The sequence below is a fragment of the Hemitrygon akajei genome, chromosome 30, assembly GCF_048418815.1.
Source record: "Hemitrygon akajei chromosome 30, sHemAka1.3, whole genome shotgun sequence".
NCBI classification, from domain to species: Eukaryota; Metazoa; Chordata; class Chondrichthyes; order Myliobatiformes; family Dasyatidae; genus Hemitrygon; species Hemitrygon akajei.
This window is the reverse complement of record NC_133153.1, coordinates 26,740,484-26,759,545: the sequence shown is the minus strand read 5'-3', so window position 1 is coordinate 26,759,545 and position 19,062 is coordinate 26,740,484. Positions and strand designations below refer to the sequence as shown.

Sequence of the window (19,062 nt, the reverse complement as noted above, 5' to 3'; positions counted from 1 at the left end):
TATCCACTGACTGGAACACTTTCTCACACATGTTCATCAACTCCCCGTTGTTCTTCATAGTTTCAAAGTATGTTTAGTATCACAGTATGTATACAGTATACAACCTGAAATTCATCCTCTTCACAGACATCCACAAAACAAAGAAACCCCATAGAATGACAAGCATGTAAAGGCATCAACCCCACCCCACCAATTCTTTTTGTACTAACCTATGGCAAGGTCTAATTTTAAATGGCCAGCTAATCTACCAACTCCATCATGCATGGTCACAAGCCCAGCTGTGAAAGGAAGAGGGCTGGGCACAAGACTAGCAACCCATTCATCAAAAATCCCAATGTTATGGAAATGGCAACAGAATCTCCCAAGACCTCATCCCTGGGAATGATGAGCCTTCGAAGATGGGCTACACCCGGGCACAAGGACAGAGGACTCTGACGAGCTGCTATCAGCAGCCAACGCCCCAGTAGGGGTGACGGTCTTCAGAAGAAGTTGTTAATCCAACAAGTCCTGGACTGCATAGTCATAGAGCACTACAGCACAGAAATGTGCCATTGCGGTGGCCCATTACTCATGCACCTGAGGTCATGTAGAGGATCTGCACACATTGTACAGACAACAGTCATTGAAGACATTTCCCCAGAGCTGAGACGACAGCACTAACTGCTGCACTCACCGTGCTGCTCCATGAAACTTCCCTGCTTCTTCCTCAACTCGAAATGCTACCCATGTTTGTACTGTGAACAAATCTAGATACATTTCTCTCTTACATTCTCCATCCAAACTATTGATACGTATTGTGAACAGCTCTTCCCCATTTGTCATAGTCTCCCAAAATGAAAATAACATGTTTATTCCTCCTGTATTCTTTTCATCCATTAACTAGTCCGTGATCCCTAAACCAGTGCCAGAACTAGTGAAGCAAGGAGATAGGCCTGAAAAAAAGAAGGGTGGTACCATCAAGAGGACACCCGTGCTCCTCCTCATGGAAACCATTAACTGTATCGGTCAGTGGATATCGCCCAACTGAGAAGGGGATGTAGATATTGGTTGCATTTTAGACAATTTTCATATAAAGCCAGCAAGATAGAAGTTCCCTGTGTAAACCCATTGACTTTTCCCCATCGTACTCTTTAACACTAAAGCAATATACCAACACATCAGCTGGCAGAGGCCTTATCAGCACAAAATCCTTTCAAACCTTGTTCTGCAGGTCCATCTGCATTAATATACTCAGCAAGAATGACTGCTCCAATTACTTTAATGACTTGCCACAACTTTCTCTGATGAACGGTGCTCAATAGACTCAGACTTCTGCATACATTTCCTGCACCTCGCTCTGCAAGCTCAGGTTTTCTTCAGACTATGATAGCGATTCATTTCTCAGAACTGCCTTTAATCTAAACAGTTGATAAATTGGAAATGTGGCCACGTGGTAATATATTTAAATAAAAGCAGAGGCCAACCAAAGGTTAAACCAGGGAATTTAGCTCAACGAGATTTCTATGCCAAATGCAATGATATAGCCGTAAGCCGAGTTCCCACACGACAGAAGATGCCTGCAGCCTGATAGCAGCTGGCAAATCCGTCCTGCCAGTTTACCAAACACTAGCTTGAATGTATGAACTATATATTGATTGGGCTTTCGTAACCCGAGGAGGAGTAAAGGTGTGGACCATTTTCTAAATGGAGACCGAATTCAGAAATCCGAGGTGCAGAGGGACTTGGGAGTCCTCGCGCAGGATTCCCTTAGTAAACGTCAACTTGCCAGTTGAGTCAGTAGCAAGGAAGGCAAATGGAATGTTAACATTCATTTTGAGAGGACTAGAATATAAAAGCAAGGGTGTAATGCTGAGGTTTAATAAGCCACTAGTCAGATCATATTTGGGGTATCGTGAGCAGATTTAGGTTTCACACCTAAGGAAAGATGTGCTGGTATTGGAGAGGGTTCAGTGGTGGTTTACAAGAATGATTTCAGCTATGAAAAGGTTAACATACGAGGAGCATTTTATAGTTTTCACTCTGTACTCACAGGAGTTTAGAAGAATTGGGGGGGGGGGGGGAGGGGCTTGTATCTTACTGAAACCTACTGAATATCAAAAAGCCTGGATAGAGTGCGCAAGGAGAGGATGTTTCCAGCAGTGAGAGTTGAGGATCCAACAGCACAGCCTTAGGACAAAGAGAAACCGCTTTAAAACCAAGATGAGGAGGAACTTCTTTAGCGAGAGGGTGGTGAATCAGGAGAATTTGCTGCCAGAGATGGCCGCAGAGGCCAAGTCATTCGGTAGGTTTAAAGTGCAAGTTGATCGGTTCTTGATTAGTAGAGTGTCTAATGATTACGGAGATGTAGGCAGGAGATTGGAGTTGAGAGGGAATAATAGCCATGATTAAGGAGCAGAAAAGACTCAATGGGACGAATGACCTGTATTAAGAGTGGTGCACAGATCACCTTGGGATCCTCATTCCTGGATGAGTTGACCAGACCCCTCCAGCCAAGCCATTCTTATGCGATTCAAAGACAATTCCTTTGAACAGTGCACATCTTTTTGCTATGTTAGCACCTCAATGAGCATTAGCGAATTTCAGTATTTTGACCTGGTGATGATTGAGTCCTCTAACCATGACACTGTGTAGCTTGGAAGAGAACTGAGATGTTACAGCCATCCTCTGGATTCACTATCCTCCACCATAGTCAACATTCTGGAACTGGGAGATAACTTCTGTGCCTTTGCACAAATAGCTACTTGAAGCTCAGTGACAGGTAACTCCCTGGGAGGGTACAGAGCTTGTGTGTTCCGATGTCTCACTTAGTGAGTAAATGGAAACAGTCCTGGCTGGGGCCCTACAGATGGTGATGTCTCTGAAGAGTCAAGAAGTTTCTCTATGTCTTTGTAGCCAATGTATTGTCATTGTTGGTTCAGTATGTGATAGTTTGATTAAAGACCCAAGAAGCAGCATCTCAGCAAAGTTTGAATCTATAAATTTCCAGTTAACTTTTCTTTTGTAACAGAAGCCTCAACTGCATTTGCAGTTCAAAAGCTTGCAATTTTGTCCACACTGGATTTGACTGTATCAATACTGTCACTAACACAGTTACACTGTGCAAAGCAGTAGCAATGGAGATGGCACCTTCAGATAAGACATTAAATCAAGTCCACAGCTACTTGTTCAGATGACTGCAATAAATACATATTATGACTTTAAGAAAATGTGTTTTTTTTAAATATAAAAAAACATCGCAGCAGAATTAGATCATTCAGTCCACTGTGCCTGCTCTTACACTCAATCATGGCTGATTTGTTATTCTGCCTCAAACCCATTCTCCTGCCTTCTCACCATAACCTTTAATTCCCTTACTAATCAAGAGCCTATCAACTTCTACTTTAAGTATACTCAAAGACTTGGCCTCCACAGCTGTCTGTAGCAATGAATTCCAGCATTCACCACTGTCCGGCTAAAGAAATTCCACTTCCATTTTCATGTAGATCATTATTACTGAAAGATTTTTCCAATCATATCAAGAGAAAATAAGAGTACGTATTCCGAGTCATCTTAGTCAAATCATTAGTCAAGCTCAAAAGACTTGGACCAATGTAAAGCAGTGACACATATTCTTGTGTAATAACTCCTGAAAAATGCTACCAAAGGTCACTGTGGGAAAATGATTTTCTTAATGTAAAAGCACTTGAATGAATGGGCACAATTTACTTTTAAGACAATATTTTAAATTATTAATGACAAGTTTCACTGATTATGAGTCTGCATGCAATTTAATTTTCTAAAACACATAAGATTTCAGGGATTCTTTACCCTGGTTTCTTCCATTTTGTACTGTCATTACAAAGAACAGGCCTGTTGTTTTTTTTAATTGCTTGATTGAACAGCTTATCTTGTCAGTATGTGACTACACTACTGATTTTAAAAAAACTTGTTTGCATCTGTACAGAAGGGAAAATGACATTCCGCGAAGCTCTCAACTTACAGTGGAACTCGATCGTGTTAATGGGTTTGTCATCTTCAGGGAAGCTGACTGCTGCAGCCAGAGGAGTCATCAGAAGAAAGGAGGCCACCAGAAAGGAGGAATAATTTATGGAGATCTTCATATTTGTCACTAAGAGAGTTCCTTTGCAAAACGGAAACAACCTGCAGAAAAAGAAAAACAAAAATTGATTTGAAATGGTTAGTGAAACAATGTCATCAACCATGTCCATTGTTCTAGCTTCTGCCACTCCCTGTGGAAGGCAGTAATGCTTCTGTGTGGAAGCTGCAGATCTGTGCTTTCATATTCAATCAACACACACTGGCCATTTTACTGGGTACACCTGCTCATTAATGCAAATATCTAATCAGCCAATCATGCAGCAGCAACTCAGTGCATAAAAGCATGCAGACACGGTCAAGAGGTTCAGTTGCTGTTTAGACCAAACATCAGAATGGGGAAGAAATGTGATCTAAGTGACTTTGACCGTGGAATGTTTGTTGGTGCCAAACAGGGTGGTTTGCTTATCTCAGAAACAGCCGATCTTCTGGCATTTTTATGCACAGTGACCTCCAGAGCCTACAGAGAAGAGCAAACGGAAAAAAAAAAATCAAGCGAACGGCAGTTCTGTGAGCAAAAATCAAGTGAATGGCAGTTCTGTGGGCAAAAATAACTTGTTAGTGAGAAAGGTCAGTTGAGAATGGCCAGACTGGTTCAGGTTCACTGGAAGGCAACAGTAACTCAAATAAGCAAGCATTTCAATAGTGGTGTGCAGGAGAGCATCTCTGAATACTCATGTTAAACTTTAAAGTGGATGGGCTACAGCAACAGAAGACCACAAGTGTTCTCTGTGGTCACTTTGTTAGGTACAGAGGTATCTAATGAAGTGGCCACAGTGTATTAATTAAGAAGAAAGAACCCTGAAATGACAGCCATCCCATTGCTTCGTTTGGCTTCTTCACCAGTAAAGTCAAAAAAGTGCTTTTCATATTCCAAGAGTTTTGGTTCCAAGTTCAAATGAGAAGCATGTTTTTGTTTCCTTTGGCTTTGCAATTGGTGCTGGCTGACTGGCTTCCATGACACTCTACATTACAATGACAAGTACATTTTAAGCACTTAATTGCCTTTGGAGCACTTTGGGATATCATGCCCTGAACAGTTCACAAAAAATGGAAGTAGCTCTTTTGTTTTCATCATGCCAATAGCTACCTTTCACTTAACCTTGTTTGGTGCCAAAATAAACAGCCAGTAAAATAAATACAGCTTATGATTCAGCTGTTGAATAATTGTTATTCCTAATTTGTTAAAACATGTTGAAAGTTTGGGAATTCACCTAAGATAAAAAGTTGCTTCATTGAAAAATATTCTTAATTCCTAAATAACCCTAAAGTTGAAAAGCTTAGTCTCTGTATATTTTCAGAAAGTACACTATGTGGATGAAACATCTGTTTTTCCACAGGATCTCAACTTGAGTCAGATGCAAACGTTGAACAGTGATCACTGTTCCCCACTGCCCTGCCTAAAATGTAATTGCTCCCAGAACAAAACCTCGATGGCACATCTGGAGTTAACAATAGAACGTTTGTAAACACAAAATGATTATTAATTCCAGATTCACTACTGATTACATGTTGTTGTCCACTGGAGGTAATTTAGCCTTGCAATAACTCACTTGTGGAGTCAGCATTGTGCAAGCATGTTTTCAGTGTAGCTGAGTTTACCTTCTATTGCATTATTTGCATATGAACATGACGATACCACCCTGATTGCATGCAACCGCAGAGATGGCATTGTTGATCAGCGTGTTTGGGCTAGATTTTACACATCAACTAGTCTTAACTGTGCTCTAGCATCCAAGTGGAAAGCACGATACATGGATTTTAATAATCCAGGCAGAAAATGGCCAGAGAATATGTTTCTACAGTGCACTTGATGACTTCAGGATATGCCAAAGTACTCCCTAACTAATGAAGCACCACTGAAGTAAATCAGAGTCAGGTTTAGTATCACTGACACATTTTGTGAAATTTGTTAACTTAGTGGCGGCAGTACAATGCAATACATGATAAATATGGAAAATAAACTGAATTACAGTAAATATATATTAAATAGTTAAATTAAGTAAGTAGTGCAAAAATAGAAATAAGCAGTGAGATAGTATTCATGGGTTCAATGACCATTCAGAAACTGGATGGCACAGGGGAAGAAACTGTTCCTGAATCACTGAGTGTGTGCCTTCTTCCCAATGGTAACAATGAGAAGAGGGCATGTCCTAGGTGGTGAGGTTCCTTAATGATGGACATCGTGTTTTTGAGGCACCGCTACTTGAAGATGTCTTGGTTACTATGCAAGCTAGTACTCATAATGGAGCTGACTAACTTTACAACTCAGTGTTGGTGCAAATGAGACGCAGGTACAACAAAAACAGGAATCAAATAAATGAGCAAATTATCTGTTGGAAATAGACTGAAGGATGAAGATTGAATCCGCCTGCTTTGCTTAAAGTGCTATGGGCTCTTGACTGCCCATTTGAGAATCAGATTCAATGTAACATTATATTCAAGAGTTTGTCAGAAATGGTATTCATGAATAGAATGGCTTCACCAATTTGCAATTGCCAGTCGAAGTGGTTGAGGAAGTCACATTAGCAACATTTTTTAAGACACTTGGACAGGTAAACATATTAGAAAAGTTTAGAGGAATACAAGCCAAATGCAGGAAAATGGGACTAGCTAAGATGGGCATCTTTGCTAGCATGGACCAACTGGGCCTAAGGGTCTGTTCACATGCTCTACAACTCTATGGATCAACTTCACGTATTGTTCAGCCTCACAGCATTTACCAATTATACCACTGAGGAAGTTATTCTGCTTCCACTGGCTAAGGTCAATGGGTAATGGAATGGAATCCCAATTAATAATCACCATGACAACGCATGGAAACTGAGCAAGTTAAACAGAATGTCAACAATAGTTGCGCCCCTCCATTGGTTGGGGTCAACTAGGGATGTTGCGTCCTAGCTGTCTATGTGATACATAAGCCTGGGCAGTCAAGTGCAAAGATTAAAGTAAAATTTACTATCCGAGGACATACATGTCACCACATACAACCCTGAGGCATACTCAGCAAATCTGTAGAATAGTAACTGTAAACAGGATCAATGAAAGAGCAAAGAGCATAGAAGACAAACTGCTGTAGCCCACGTGGCAAGCTCCCCCTCTCCAACCAGCTGATGAATACAAAGGAACGGCAGAGAATGATACAGTTTGGCACCAGCAGTGTCACAGGAGTTGCCAGTCAGCATTGAACTCAGCGTAGGACTGGCTTAGGGACTCCAGCTCTGGATTTTACTCCTGAAGCCTTCCCGGTGAGTGCGTGCAGTCGCAAGGCAGCAGAAGTTTGAGATCAGAGTTTCCCTTCTCCTAGGTGAGCTGCCAACCATAGCTGATGAGCCCAATCTACCCAAAGCGACTGGCTTTAAGGCCCGGTATCCCGCTGTTGTGTACTTGCAACTTATTCAGTGTGCTTTGCACGCATGGGTTTGAATTCCATCCTTGACGCCACTGTTTTGTGTTTGCAACCCATCCTAGTACTTAGATAGTGTGTACACCACGCTCTGAATGCGTTTTTATTTTTCATTCTCGCTTCCATGCTCCCCCACATCACGTGTTGCTCTGTCCCCAACTGATGACATCATCACTGTACTTGACAAGCGTCAAACTACATTACTGGGCCTTACCATTTCAATGCATGATACCCGCCTTTGTCCCTTCTCTTGTCAGTAGAAACCGTTCCACATTAGTAGCTAAGCCACATGTGAAGGCTAGGAGCTGGACTTGGTTGTCATGAGCTAGGAGATGCTTGCCATCAGGAGCATTTAGTGGGAGCTTATCCCTTCTACCACCACCACCCTTCCTGGCTATAACAATCTTAAATAACCTGTCAACAATAAGGCCTTACAAACATGCTACAAAATGCGTAGAATGCAGTTTAATTTAATTTTTACTACCAATTTTTGAAATCTCATGCTGCAGTTGTTTCCTGCAGAAATGCATTACAAAGCTACACCTTCATTCTGCTGTTATTCTTGATGATAATACTCACTTCTGTTACTGCAAATACTAACTGGGTATCAGAGGGGCGGTGAGGTTTAGTACCAGCTGTCTAGTTTTCATTATTTCATCACGTGACACCTATTAATTGATGTTCTCGGAACCCTAATTTTCATTTGACACATTCTGTTCCAGTTTGTCCTGGTAAAGGCCCCTAGCTAACGCTAACAAGTCATTTTCTTCCTCATAATGCCTGACGACAATATTTGAAAGAAAAAAAAACGGTTTTGATATCGCCTTTCAAAAGATCATCCAAGCTTGTAAAGGGCTAATTTACCATTTTTGATCAATGTCAAAACAAAATTTGTTCTATTAGCAACATGTTGAAAACAGAGCATGCTAATAATAATAATAGAGGCCTCGGGGCTTGCCTCTATTCCATATCTTGAAAAGAGAAAGAAAACAGCTATGATCAGTAAACATAGCAGTTGAAGCTTCTAGGTCTGTGTATTGCTGATAAAGAGCTTGAAAGCCTGGTAATGTTAATTGATGCAAACATTCAAGAGGTAATTAGAGCAGCTTTCCTTAACCTTCGTAAACTTTCAAGGTTACAGATACTTTATTTTTTAGTGGTTCTCTTCATCAGATTATCCTACACACATGTAAAAAAAATCCACAGAATAAGAGCAAAATGGAAAATAATTGTTGCTTCTTCATCGCCTGGATACCCAAGCAGACACTTTTAGCTGGTCAAATTACCTGCCACTTTTGCATAATATAAAAATATGTATTCTGGATAAGTGGGCTTATAGATGGCTCTTAGAAAATTTTGAGATGGTTCTGTAACAGTGACAATGTTGAAATCTGTAGTGATTACAATGACATGTACTGAATAATGAGCAAAACCAATCTATGTACAGAATAACAAACTGGACTAATTAGTGTTCCAGCTGCTTCTCTCACTGTCAAGACTTTCACACTCGGTATTATTTAATCGTGTAAACTTGAAGTTTATGATTATGAAGATGAAATTAAAATGCAAAGGAAATCTAGATTAAAAGTCAAACTGTCAAAACCATCAAGTCAAGTCAATTGTTTTAACATCAACTTTTTGATAAACCTTTCATGTACCCAATTCCTGAAATTTAAAACTGGCCAGATTAAATGCAGAGTGCACTTCATTTAAAATTCATTGTAAAATCAGTGAGCTCCATTATGGGTACAAGCCACTGTGGTATCCAAGCCAGCTTCAAGGAGCAGTGCCTTAAGAAGGCGACATCTCTCATTAAGGACACACCACCCAGGACATACCCTCTTCTCATTGTTACCATCAGGAAGGTGGTACAGAAGTCTGAAGGCTCACTCTCAGCCACACAGGAGCAGATTTTTCCCCTCTGCCATCTGATTTTTAAATGGACATTGAACCCATGAACACTACCTCACTAATTTTTATATTTGTTTGATTTTGCACTACTTATTTTAACTTAATATTTTATCATATATATATATATAAACACATATACATGCACACCATTTTTTCTTGTAAAGGGGGGGTTTCTTCTTTTTCTTTGTTACTGCGTATGTTAATCAAAATGGCTTCTTTGTTTTGTTAAAAGTAGAAATGCTTCTTTGTTGCGAGAGTGCGTTGGAAGCTTGTTTGGGTTAAAATTTACTGATAACGCGAATTGTATTCCTTTGTAAACCAATTGGGATTAATGTTGTTCTTTCTTCTGAGTCTGTAAACTATTGTTGGCGGGCTTTTGAAGAGTCGGCGCGAGGGGTTGAGAGAGAGAGGACGCGATGCTGTAAACTGGGTGAGGAATGGACCCCAAGCAGGGGTCCAAGGCCAGGAGGTATCCCGAGGAGAGGAGATGAAGCTAGATGTGCTTGGTTGACCACTTCGGATGGTCCTGAGCTGCGAGTCGAGGAGTTCGGAGGGGATCAAATGGTGGCCAGAAGACTTCAGTAATTGAGCTCCAACGGTTGTGCACGAAGTGGTTTGGACTTTGATAAGTTTGGCGCCTTTTCTTTATTTTCGTTTCCTTCATATATACTGTATGGTTATTAATCAGTTATAGTAATCTTTATAAACTGTAATCATTTAATTGCATATGGTGTCCTGTTTGTTCTTTGGCGAGGCGGGGACATCACACAGCATCCACACAAGCTGATTACCCAGTTTGGTGGGGCTGAAGGCTGCTCCCCCTAGACGAGAACGAGCTGAGCGAGCCTGAGGCGACCCGGGGGTTACATTCTCTACATTTATTTATCACGAATTTCATTGTACGGCTGCAGGTAAAAGCTAACAAATTTCACAACATCTAGTGATATAAACCCAATTCTGATTTGCAATAAAAAGATAGTTAAAAAGAGGTCCAATACACACACAAAATGCTGGAGGAACTCAGCAGGCCTGGCAGCAACTATGGAGAGGAATAAACAATTCAGATTTTGGACCGAGACCCTTCATGAGAACTCATCAGATGAAAAAGGTACAATAGTTTTTTACCTTAAGACTTACATTTCACACCAGTGCATTTGCTACTTGGATCATTTTGAAAACTCAAAAGCTGGTGTTCCAAGTTTATATGGTTTACACTTAAAATGTCTAGACTGTGGTACATCTGGAGTTATGTTCCCAAGGAGTCCCATCCACCTTTGTATTGGCTTGTGGTAAGCTGCAGATCAAAAACTAAATCGCAGGTCTTAGCTGTGTCCTTGATCTATAACCCTGCTTCAGTTTTATGGGGTGAAACAGAACACAGCTAGGCTAGGCAAACAACTGAACCAGTTCAGGTAGTCAAAAGCCCTTGAGACAGGTTCAGAGTCCTTGGTCTGCCCTGCTGAATAAATGGACCCCTCCCACCACTTCCACCCCACCCCCACCCATGGAAAGCAGAGAATTAGGCTGCAGCTTATTTTAATATCCAATCTGAAACATAACCTTTGAAAAGGAATGACAAATATGAACTATTTTAGCTACTGTACATTGAAAATAGTTCCAAAAACAGCATTTTAGAAAGACTTCAGTCTTAACTACTTACACCAGTTTATTACTTGATGGCAATGGTGTAGCCCAGAAAAATAAACCTCTCTACTTCTAATACCAAACATTTAAAGATAAACAATGATATTCAAACACACTATAATAAACGTGATTAAATAACCAGGCAACAACTTCTCTTGCACTACTACTTGAGGTTTAAGTTATGCTTTACGAAAAACTTTGTTCCCAGGCTCTACTGTTAACAAGTGATAACCTAAATACAAATTTAAAGCTTTGAAGATTAATGTGATTGAAGTTTTTCTGCGTCTTGGGAAAAAAAGCTGCCTTTGCCTTGAGTACACATACAAGGGAGTTGCCTTCAGAAGGGGCTTACAAACAACTTTGGTACATAATCCTTTAACTCACTATGTACTTGTTTAAAACCTTTGCAGAAGGGCATGTTCAATCTTAATCTGGAACTGAACATTTTTAAAGCAGTTTATAAAATCAGAACCAGAAAATGAAGAACATTTTTAAAATAAATAATCATAAAATTATGCATTCTTTTAAATAAGGAATCCAAGCTATGGTACAATCTAAATGAATGAATTAATCTATACATTTCATGTAAACACTCATTATACTTCAAAATTGACTGCCATACTTTAAACAAAAGGCACAAAATGAGTAGGATGCACTGACCATATGTATTTGCCGAAATACCTTGTGAACCAGGCAGAAGTAACCTTACCGTAAAAACGAAGAACAGGCAGTCAATGAATTCAAATTCCTTTTGAATGTAAAGGCATGATTGTTCCATAGGTGCTTTGGTGATTATTTTGATTTTTGACTGAACTGACTATTGCATCTTTACATTTTAGTTTTGTACACACTTAATTCAAGATACGAAAAGTAGCAAATTAAACCAGAAGGCCAGCTGTTAGCACTTGAAACTGACTGTAGTAACCTATTGTATAACGCAAGTACTATCACCAGGACAGACTGCGAATTATGCTCCAATAGTATCTGGTAATGTGTAGAATGGCAGCGTTACATGAAAAAAACAAGTGGATCATTAAATTCCTTCAGGGAAGGGAAGGGAATCTGGTTTTAGCAGTGGCCTATTGCATAATCCATTCTGTACTGGTAAAAGCTTTGAAAACATACACACCAAACACACAGCATGTCTCCGTCTTGCCAAATAAGAGTGCATCAGTGCCCCTCTGTGCAGTTTACAAGATAACATGACATCTTTTGTTAATAGACAAACCTGCTGTCAGTTATTAACAAAAAGACTTAGAGCTTTAAATTCACAGTCCAGTTTTCTGATCATACAAAAGATTTTTTTCCCCTCAGATCCATCAGATGGAAAATGTGCTGACTAAGATCACCACATCTCCAGATTTTTTTCCCTCGTCTCAAACAAGATTCTGTGGATTTGCTTGTAAACTTTAAAATGCTTCCTGGTTTGTGTTCAGTTCCTCAGACCTTAGTGCCGTGCTTCCTGACAGCACCTTCCCAACTCCTTAGTAACAACACCACCCACTGATTCTCCCACTTTGCTCCACTCCCTTACCATTATCTACTGCCTGAACGAGAATTAAACCATGCCCACTCCAGTAATGCAGAGGAATGTTACCAAATATAAACCACAACACTAGTTTTTAAATAGTCAAGATTTTTAACAATACTCAAATATTAAATTGCCTCTGTAGATTACAGCTATTTATATTAGGAATTCACTAATCTTATTGAAAATAAAACTATTTTGCAGCAATTCCCTTCAGCTACAAGTCCATAAGACATCAGAGCAGAATTAGGCCATTTGATCCATTGAATCTGCCCCACCATTCAATTACAGCTGATTGGTAATAAACCCCTCTCAACCCCAAACTGCCTTCTCCCTCTTAACCTTTGATGCCCTTACTAATTGAGATTCTATCACCCTCTGCTTCAACTATACCCAATGATTTGGGCTTCACAACCATCTGTGGTAATGAATTCCATAGATTCACCACCCTCTGGCTAAAGAAATTCCTCCTCATCGACTCTCTGCATCAACATCTGGTGTACTTTCAGTCCAAAACTAGTGGATGCTAGGTTTAGCTGGAGACTGCATAGTGACAAGACTGGTCAGCAGGTGTGGCTGTTCCACTGGGTCAATGCAAGCCATGGCCAATCAGACAAAAGGCATTTCATGTTCTGGATGTTAACTTCAGTTACTATAGCTGGACAATACGGCTAGTGGTGTGGAAGAAACAAATAGCTGTAGCCAGCTGTGCTGTTCATAGTCAGATGAACTTTGTGTGGCTATAATGATTACGGAGCCAGTAGCCTGTTGTGGCCAGGGACAGGATGATGGATGTTCTATGCACGGTATCCAACCGCACAGAATAGTAGAAGTTCACTTTATGTCTATTAAAATGTTAATTTTTGTTAGTTAACAAAAAGTCAAGAAATTAAGTTGAAAACACCAAAGGTATGATATGTGCCTTCTAGAATACATTTTGCTGCTGATTTTTTCCAAAGAGTTTGAAACACACCATCATTTCCTGTCAGATGTTCCTGTACCTATCACTTTATGTACATACAGTCTATGTATATAAGCTAATCTCATGTATTCTTATTTATTGACATTTCTTTTATTGTGTCTTTATGCTTCAGATCCGAAGTAACAATAATTTCATTCTCCTTTACACTTGTATACTGATGTCAGACAATAAACAGACTTGAATCTTGCATGCACAGAATGCGGCTGTTTGCCAGCTGAAGTTAAATCAGTTCAGTGAAATCTCTTGAACTGTTCAAAGCAGAATGTTTTGCTAGTATTAGCAACCCTCTGATCCATTCATCCTGAACTACTAAGTACTGTGTGTAGTACACACTGTCCCAGAAGAGGGTGTTAACGGGTCAACTACAGAAGAATAATGGTCAACTTAAACCTCCATTATATAGAGGGTTGACTATTAATAAGTGAACTATTTAGATGGAGTAAACACATCTCTGGGAAAGACATCTTTTGTGGTGATCCAGTCAAATACTATCAAACAAAACTGGGAATGTGACATTATTTTAAACCAAATAAATTAATTCTTAGCACTTGGAAAAAATGAGAGCAGTTTAGTTTTGAGACAAGTCTGTCTAGGTTGGTATTATTTCCTTTAGAACAGGCTGATATAACCCAAGTGTATAGGATCTAGAGGCCTAGAAAAGGTGAACAGGAAGAATCCCTTTTTTTTCTAGCAGAGAGGTCAGTAAGTAGGGGGCAGAAATTTAAAGAACAGGTAAAAAAAAATTGAAGAAATTAAAAAAGCCAGTCAGGAGACAGAAACTTCCTGCCTTGTCACATTTAAAAAGCAGCTAGATAAGGATTTGATATGCTACCACAGACATGAGTGTGTAGAGTGTTGGAAGACAGACTGCTCCACCTCTATGGCCTCTAATTTTACTATTCTTTTGCTGCAGAAGCCTGAAGTCCCACATCACCAGGCTCAGGAACGGCTGCTTTCCTACAAGCATCAAGTTCTAGAATTGCATCTGCATAACCCTTATCCTACAACAGTAACAGAGCACTATGGACCACCTCTTATTTCACATTAATGTACAGTTTCAGAACATAGAACACCATAATACAAGCCCTTCGGCCCACATTGTTGTGCCGACCTAGAAATTAACTGAGATCAATCTAACCCTTCCCTCCTACATAAACCTCCAAGTTTCTATCATCCATATACCTATCTAAGAGTTCCTTAAATTCCCAATAATGTACTGTATTTGTGTCTACCACCACCCCTGGTAGGGCAATTCCACACACTCACCACTTTTGTGCAGTTTTTCTTCCCCCCCTCCACTGTTTTGTACAATTTATGTTCTGTGTGTTGTCTGAAGCTCGGTACACACAACACTGCTGCCCAGCAGGTTTTTCATTGTACCTGTAACTACTGTACCTGGGCACATGACAATAATCTCAATTAAAATTGATAACTGTAGATGAATCTCAGATTTATCTTCTTCAAATATTGATATATTGTTTGGATACTTGCATTATTTTATTTTCTCATGCCCCAATTTCTCAAGCAAAGATCAAATAAAGAATGGATGATTTAGAAATATTTCATTCTACTCAATAAGTTACTGCACACTGGAATGCTATCTCTGAAAATTAGTGATGCAAAATGGATTAATTTTAAACATCTTTAGTCCTAGTTGCGCTTTTGATATAAGTTGCAATATGACAGAGAAAAGGGCAGAGAACTGTTGTTAGATGATCTGTTTTTAAGCAGTGGATCCAGTTAATTTACAGGTGTTTGGAATCTCTAGTCTTAGTTTGGCTCAACTCTTCTGTGCCAAGTCCCCATAATTCTGACCTTGCAGAGGGCAGGTAGTGGCTCTCAGATATATTCTCATCCTTAGCTCTGGCCTTTGACTTCACCAATAAACACCAGGCCACATTTACAGATCTCCTAGCCACAGCCCTAAACCCTACAATTCACCTTTCTCGCTTACCCAAGACCCACAAATCCTGAGTCCCCCACAACCCTCTAACTTCCAAATATTTTTCAACCTCCACCTTAAATACATCTAATGATCTGGCTTTCATAACCCAAGGTTTGGGAGTTCCAGAGATTTATTAGCCCGAGAGGTTTCTATGATTTCAGTTTTACATGACCAGCCCCTAAGTTTGTAGGTATGTCCCCTTGTTTATTGTATACATTTCTCTGACATTAAATGTACCTATGAACCTACTGTTTGTGACTCTCCTACTACTGGAAACATCGTCAAGTCCCTTTCTGATCTTACACTTAAATAGGATCAGTCCCTTATACTTCTAAATGCCAAGGGATCCTCTCAAACTTGGTGGGACAACCATCTCATTACAGGAATTAGTAACATGCTACTAGCACAAAACAACTAATTTCACATCACATGCCAACAGTGATAATAAACCCGATTCTGAATCTCCTTTGGACACATGACTGACTGGGTATTCCACTGTGCAGATGGGGAAGGATTACTGATTATTTGCCACCACAGTGATTCCTCATTAATAACACTGGAGTGTACTATCATTCTTCTGCCTACTTCAAAGTCTCTTAAATGTCCCTAATGTAGTTGCCTCTACGAACATGCCCGGCAGCAAGTTCGATGCACACAAGTTCAAGAACAGTTTATTGTTATTTGACTGGACACATGTATACTGCCAAACGAAACAACATTCCTCCAAAGGTGTACCACACATTACATGTAAGCCACACACATTACACAAGTAATATTGCTACAAATAAAAAGGTGCATGTGCAAAAGTCTTAGCCATATATACATAGCTAGGATGCCTACAACTTTTGCACACAGTACTGTTTTTATCAATACGGAGTGGAGAGTGAGTCTGTAAACCTGGCGGGAGCAAAGATTGTTGGGAATGGCAAGGGCGGAATGCCATGGGAGGGGTATGAAGCAAAGAAGAAGTGGCAGGGGTGGGGGGGTAGCGTGGGTACAGACACACCCAGCCCTGAGACAGCAGGCAAGGTCATTTGATTCCAAACAATTGATTTATTGATCATAACAGAACATCTCTCAGGTGCCTCCCACTCCCTCTTCCCTAAACAGGATTCCCCTCTCCTGCCCCCTTCTCACTCTCAGTCCACCATAGAGACCCGGATCAGAATCAGGTTTATCATCACTCACATACGTCATGAAATTTATTTTTTGCGGCATATATATGTGCCTAAGACTTTTGCACAGTACTGTATGATACAAGTGAACAGTATAACTCTATTGGCACTTCATACGTGATGAGACCTGGGTGGAGGCAGGGAGTTCAGTATTCCACCATTCTCTGTTCAAAAAAAAAATTACCTCTAACATCAACACTTAAAAAATTACAAAATGCTTTAGGATGTGGGGCAAAACAAAGAGCAGAGATTTGGGTACACTAATCTATGATAAGGAATTGAATTCTATACCTCGCTTCCAAAGTAAAATACAGCAAAAAGGATTATCAACTTGAAGATTTAACATTGTTTCTTCCTCCAGAGATGCTGATCAACTTGCTTCCTCTTCCAGAGATGCTGATTACTAAGATGACAAATCCCTTGTCCTTATCGGGAACGTCTGTTAGAGAGTCCAGTTGCTGTCTGAACCGATTTGAAAAGCTCGTTCCGGTCAACTGCTCACAATGTTAATCAGCAATTGATAATGGAAAGTCACCCAAAGATTGGCTTTCTCTTACTTTTGACAAATTTAAAGTCATTGTAAAGATAGGCCATACATGAGGGGTGAATGATAAGTTCGTGGCCTAAGGTAGAAACAATCAATTTTAGAAAACTTAGCATATTCATTTTTCAACAAAGTCCCCTCCTACATTTACACACTTAGTCCAGTGGTCATGGGGCATACGGATCTTGGACCTCCAGAAAGTGTCCACAGCAGGGATGATTGATAAGTTCGTGGCCTAAGGTAGAAGGAGATGAGTTATACAGCTCTCATTACATGCACATGCATTTCAACTCTAGTGATTACTCGGAAAGTTTGAAGTTAATAACTCATCAGGGGTGATTGATAAGTAGTGGCCTAAGGTAGAAGGAGATGAGTTATTAACTTCAAACTTTCTGCATTACCACTCAGAGTTGAACTGCATGTGCATGCAACAACAGCTGTATAATTCATCTCCTTCCATCTTAGGCCACAAACTTATCAATCACCCATGCTGTGGACACTTTCTGGAGGTCCAAGATCCGTATGCTCCACGACCGCTGGACAAAGTGTGCAAATGTAGGAGGGGACTATGTTGAAAAATAAATGTGCTAGGTTTTCTAAAATTGACGCCTACCTTAGGCCACGAAACTTATCAATCACCGCTCGTATTCACACCACAAGCTGTACCAAAGCAACAAAGAATTGTCACCCATGACAACATATGCCATTTAAACTTCTAAAATACTCTTCACCCTTCCCCCAGGACACTTGGTGATGATTTAGCTCTGATGAATGATCTAGGCCTCAAATGTCGACTGTTTATTTCCCTCCATAGATACTGCCTGACCCGCAGAGTTCCTTTAGCACTTTTGTTTGTTACCCTGGATTTCCAGCATCAGCAGAATCTCATTTAAAATCTCTATCTCAACCTCTTTTATGCCATGAAGACTTACTATTAACTAAGGGGTCCGTGGACTCCACTTTGGGAAGCCTTGGTCTGTATAAATGGTTTATGCATCAAAAAGAATATCCTACACACCAAGATCTCATGGCAATAACTTTCAGATGAAAGTATTTCATCATCTTATAAAACCATCATGTTTGAAATTTACAAATGAATTCTTATGAGCAATTTGTTGAATTGCATTGTTAGTGGATAATTTTTGACAGCCACAGTCATTGGAGTGAGCTGGAGCCAGACTGCCTGCTTCCTCTCCTGATGAGATGATCCAGGTATGACAAGAATAACCAAAAGAGAGAAAATATAACTAAGAACCAAAATACTCAGAGAAAAATCATATATTCCTTTTATCTGGCCATCCTTCAACACTAATGCTACACAACAGACTACAATTTTGACATTTAAACACCATTCTAAATTATGTTGATCTTTTTTAACTCAAGACTTCACAGGATCTAGCCTCCTACCATCAAGGACATCTTCAAAAGATAATACCCCAGAAAGGCAGCATTCATTATTAAGGACCCTCACTACCTGGAATATACCACCAGAGAGGAGGTATAGGAGCCTGAAGACACACACTCAATGTTTTAGGAACAGCTTCTTCCCCTCCACCATCAGATTTCTGAACATACAATGAACCTATGAACACTACCTCACTAATTTTGCACTAGTTTAAGAAAATATATGTATACACACATAATATATTGTCATAATTTTTAGTATATTTTATGTGCTGCACTGTCCTGCTGCCACAAAATGACAAGTTTCGTGATATATTTAAGTAATACCAAACCCGATTCTGATTTCAACGTGGCAATGCAATTGTTAAATGGATGCAATTTGGACAGTGCATAGATGCACAAGATTATGATTTATAAACAAATGCAAT

General features: G+C 39.9%; 1 protein-coding gene across 10 annotated transcripts in view; it reads right to left on the bottom strand.

The window, feature by feature from the left end:
- The window catches only part of sema6d (semaphorin 6D), a 364,739-nt gene that overhangs the window by 36,334 nt on the left and 309,343 nt on the right, over nucleotides 1-19,062 (bottom strand). For 9 of the 10 annotated variants that reach the window (XM_073033162.1, XM_073033159.1, XM_073033166.1 and 6 more), the window contains one exon: nucleotides 3,980-4,140. In XM_073033162.1, the coding sequence (XP_072889263.1) occupies nucleotides 3,980-4,100 (121 nt within the window). In that variant the 5' untranslated portion in view covers nucleotides 4,101-4,140. Of the gene's footprint in view, nucleotides 1-3,979; nucleotides 4,141-11,765; nucleotides 11,788-19,062 lie in introns of those variants that run through there. The other variant, XM_073033165.1, reaches the window with a different exon arrangement.